Source organism: Lytechinus variegatus, chromosome 13 (assembly GCF_018143015.1).
Source record: "Lytechinus variegatus isolate NC3 chromosome 13, Lvar_3.0, whole genome shotgun sequence".
NCBI classification, from domain to species: Eukaryota; Metazoa; Echinodermata; class Echinoidea; order Temnopleuroida; family Toxopneustidae; genus Lytechinus; species Lytechinus variegatus.
In genome coordinates, this window is record NC_054752.1 from 27,659,284 (window position 1) to 27,664,440 (window position 5,157).

General features: G+C 34.5%; 1 protein-coding gene across 1 annotated transcript; it reads right to left on the reverse strand.

Moving 5' to 3' along the window:
- Positions 1–996: 996 nt before the first annotated feature.
- Positions 997–1,779, reverse strand: LOC121425995. Its single transcript, XM_041622122.1, has one exon. The coding sequence runs from the start codon at positions 1,777–1,779 to the stop codon at positions 997–999; it is 783 nt and encodes a 260-aa protein (XP_041478056.1).
- Positions 1,780–5,157: the final 3,378 nt, after the last annotated feature.

Below are 5,157 nucleotides of genomic sequence, written 5' to 3' on the forward strand. Positions count from 1 at the left end.
CTATACAAGAAGTTTGAGGAGGTCTGTAGATGACACCTATTACAGTTTTCTTATCTTTTTGAAGTTTTACTTCTACAAATAAGGATTCGATGATATCATTATATATTCAAATTCATGTCTAATTGCATAATCAAATGAAGACGGAATATATAATGCTAGTCCACCTCCAATTTTATTTTTCCTATTGTTTATAACAATATCATAATTCGGGATGGTGCATAAGGAATTAGGTGTTTCCGTGAACCAAGTTTCAGTAAGAGCAATGATTGGGGGATTGGCAAATTGTGTATTTTCTAATAATAATCGTAATTTCTCGAAGTTTTGGTTAGCGCTTCTTATATTCAAATGCAAAATAAAAACATCATCTTCTCCAATCAATTTAGCATAGTCTTTGAATGAATTTTCTGTATAATATGGAGAAGAGGAAAGATTGTATGCTTTATCATGAATATCGAATTCAACTTGAAGTTCATCAAAATTATTTGTAAGAATATCAGTAGAAAATCTATCAAATGGAGTATGATGATTTGAGATAATATTGCTTTTATCCTGACTTGGATGATTTAGTAATAAGAAATCATCATTATTCAGATGATAAAATGGGAAATCACGCATATTATCCACCATTATGAAATAGAATATATTGCCATTTTAAATCAAAATCTTTGTAAGCTGAGCATATAAAGCATCTTTTAGATTTGATACCGTCATGACCCCAAATTCGAGTTTGAAAAATACTGCAGTTGTAATATTTAACAAAAGAAAGATTATTTGATACAATTATTAACGGTTGATGAAGAATATTTGCACACAAATATAAGTAAAATGACCTCCATGAAATGTCTGATATTGAAACATTATTGAAAGGGCAGTGAAAGAATGCAAAATATACCACGGAAAATAACACAAGTATTGATCGATGCGAAAAATTTTGTGACTTGAATTTCATAAGAAATAAAAAGAATACTGGAAAATGGAAAAACATGGATAGTCCTTCTACAGCTTAGAAAAGTCCTCTCTGGAATGAATGATGATGGGTTGACACTTCTCATCCTTCCTTACATAGATTCGGCCATTCTGGGTCCACAGGAACTTGTATCCGGCATCTCGGCGGGCCTTGTTGACATCTTTCATTAGCTCCTTAGTGGAAGCGATCAAGTTTTCATTGAGGTAGATCTTGCCATCGCTGTTGTATCCAAGATCCTTTGTGGAGAGAGTCTTCAGCTTCCTTCTCCCATCGTACATGATGTTACGAGCTCGTCTTGTGGTGAATCGCACGATGATTGGGCGGGCTTTGTTATCAGCTTGGCGTTTGGAACCCAGCCGATGAACCACATCGAAGTCGGATGCTGCAAGCTCAGGGCTGATGTGTTTCGCGATATTAAGTACGATCCTTTCAGGAACCTCGCCCTGTCGTTCTGGTACACCTGCCACCTCCAAGTTGACTCTTCTGTGGTACTGGTCAAGTTCGTTAAGCTGGAAGGTCAACTCACTGAATCTCTTCTGAAGACAGATGTTTTGTTCCTTCAGTTCTCTGTTTTCCTTTTCTATCTTCTCGGCCTTCAACTTCATTTCCTCGTTGAGGAACGACAGCGAGTTGACAATACTGCTTTGCCCCTCTCGTATACTGTCGATCGACTGTTCCAAGACGGTCAACTTAGCATTCAAGGAATTGGAAAGTTTCCCTAGCTCATTCTTGATCAGTGATAGAAGATAGTTTTCATTCGTCTCTTCATTATCACCAGAGTTGTTTTTCGACGACTTTCTCTTCCCAGACATCGTGACGTCACAATTACATGAAACGATCAGAATTAAGCGCACAAAGAATGGTTGCGCAAAGAGATACCAGTGATGCGTTCCATCCAAGCCAGTATGCGTTTAATGATGAGTTGCTAGGCAATGACGCGTAAATGATGCTAGTTTTAGAAGTCTATTGACACTTTCTTCTCCAAAATGATCAAAATTTCAAGTTAAAAATGTTTGATAGTATCCAAATAAGTAAATATGTAAATATGTAAATAAGTAAATAAGTAAATATGTCTTCTTCTCCCCTCTCTCTGTTATTCTCACTCTCCAAATATACAAGCACTTTCATTTGAAATTTGTTGGTCATGTGGAGACGTAAAGGTTTTCACCTTGCAAGATTTATTTTACTTTTGTTATACTTTTTTAATAATCAACTATCTTGCAATTTTTTGAAACGCGGGAATGCTTCATTCTGATTAGTATTCCCGCCACGTTGTATACCCCAAGGTTGCTAGCTTGGACCTTCATTACTCAGAACATCAGGACCTACATTCCTCTTTTCTCCTATTTCCTTTTCATTCTTAATAGGTCACATAATTTTTCCGTTTGACTGTTTTAACATATTTTAATTTTTCGTTTTTTCCTTTGAAAAACACAAAATTTAATTTAAATTTTCGTTTCCTTTTCTGTTTTGCGTCACAAAACCGAATTGAAACCTCCTTTCTTTTTCTGTTTCGCCTTCACGAAACAGAAAAGTGAGCGCGTCTTTCCGTTTCCTTTTTCGGTTTCGAAATCACAAACACGAATTTAGGTATGGTACTAGTTTCTTAGCGATTGAATGTGTCCTTTCATGGAAAGCTAGAACAATGCTTGGAATATTAAGCACGGGCATCATGACCCGAAATCAATCTTTGTTCAAAAGTATGTATTAGAAGTGAAGGTTTTTAACCTACATTCCTAAACCTAAATATCACCAATAAACCCTTGCAATATCACAATGTATAATAGTGATGTATTGGGATACAAAATCCATCTCCTGCATGCCATAAATGTCCTTACAAACACGGCGAAGTTATTCTGCCATCGTTTTTACCAGCCAACATTTAAGTAATGTTAGGCCATTAAGATTTTAAAAGACAAATAAAGAAATATAGAGACACAGTCTATCCAAACCGAAAGGCTTATTCTGATGGAGGGGTTCTCTTTAAAGACTATTGAATCTAGATCAACAGAGATCAATGTTTACTTTATACAATATGTTTGACACGTTTTGGTGAAGCTGTGGATGCGTATGTTTGAATACTCCAAACATAATGAGAGTAAAAACGTGATTTCTATACAGGCTTTATATAAAATTTGGACTGTCCTTTCATGGGTTTTTTTATATTTTAAGCTTCCCAGTGATTTCCATTGATGCTTTATGCTAAAACAATCCAGACAAATTGTAAAGGTAGATAACGAGACAAATTGTAAAGGTAGATAAGTTTTTGTAAATTTCTGCATATGTCTTATCTTTAGAATGCCGAAGAAGAATTAAGTCAAATCCTTGATTCCTATACTACACTGTACTTTTGGTACGTTTTCATAACATATCAATCATGTCAATAGCGAAGTTAATCGTCTCTTTCCTATCCTCACTTGAGCGTTTCTTTTAGGTCAACTTCTGTTCTCTACCATGTCTACTTTGAACATGCTAGCCCTCTAAAGACTTGTAGGATATGTTATGTCACAGAGTTCCTAAATTTTGCAAATTAAATGAAGTATAATTACAATGCTATAACGAAATACAAGTCGAAGAGGGTCTCATCCTCAAGATTTATTTTACCCTCCCTTTCTAAGTCTGTTTTCACATAAGTTGACAGATTTTTGTATTCCTGATCATGATTTACTGATCAATGTTCTGAAAGTCGTATGCTTTTGTTTTGGAACCATTTCGGGATGTATATCAATGCTTCAGTGGACACATTCTTGTTTGACCTACTCTTTTATTTTTTGAAAAGATGAATACTTTCTCAGGTTTATGTTGATTCATAGCTGTGCAGGGATCTACAGTGCGTCCCACAAAAAAAAAGAAACCGAGATTTATCGATGATTTATCATATCTTAATCACAAAAACAATAGACAAATGAATCTCCTCTTTCATCTGAAATTATTTAGATTATTTCTCATTCACGCATAAGTGAACAAAAACAATTTGAAGAGGGGATACCAAAAAATAATTTGGCTGCTGTATCTGGGTTTCAGAAGGAAAACCACATTTAAATAAGTTCAATATCTGCTCTTTAATTTGATACCTCAATTACAGAAAATGGTCAAGAAATAACAAAGTTCTGGTTATTTGAAATAAGGCTTGAATTTCAATAATTTTATAAAAATAATGGAGAGGTTTTACAGGCTAGCGTTCAAACTCACTGACACTCCGTTTTGTTGACGATCAGCCATTTGTCATCTTTTGTTAACCATGCGATAGCTTCTGTGGGAAACCGGTGAAAACACGTTTATTTAATTAAATCATGGAAATACAAGCCTTGTTTCGAGGGAACATACCCTTTTTACTTTTTGACCATTTTTTGTGATTAAGGTATCAAATAAAAGAGCAGATATTCAACTTTTTAGGCATGTGATTTTCTTTTTTAAATTCAGATACCCCCCGCCTAATGAGTTTTTGGAATCCTTCAATTTTTTTTTGCTCACTCATGTGTGAATGAGGAATAATCTAAGTAATCAGATGAAAGAAGAGATTCTAAGCTTTACATTGGTCATTTTGTATATTTTATTTGTGATTAAGTTATGATAAAATCATCGCTTAATCTCGGTTTCGTTTTTTCTGGGACGCACTGTATAGCTCATTAGAATCTTAAATTACTTTGAAATTCTTTTGTGTGAAGCATTTCATTATTTCGTTATAATAGAATTCTGATTATACTTCATTCCATTTGCACAATTCAGGAATTATCCATGATCTTGATTTGTTCATTGTCACATGTCATTCTGATTAAAGAACAATCTTGTGTGTATATTATTTCCGTTGAATCTAATTGATATGAAGGTCTTTTTTCTTAATTCAGAGTAATTAAAACACATACATTGGGTATTTTATCGGTCAAAAGATTTCTACATCATGAACAAATCAATTCAATGCATGTAGCATTCAATTTAAGAAATTATTTATTTTTGCCTTTATTCTCTTAGTCTCTCCTTTTCTTCTCGCATAGGAAAAGACTGATTCTATCCGTTTCAAGGTCTCTTCCCCATCGTCTTGTGTATTTCCTCCTTCAAAAATCTGCCCCTTATAGCGGCGCCCTTTCCTTCATGACTTTACAATACAAGGGATACTGTGCAGCTAAGTTTGTTACACATAATATAAAGGAGTACCACTCTCGATTATACATCCTATTTCTAGATCAGAG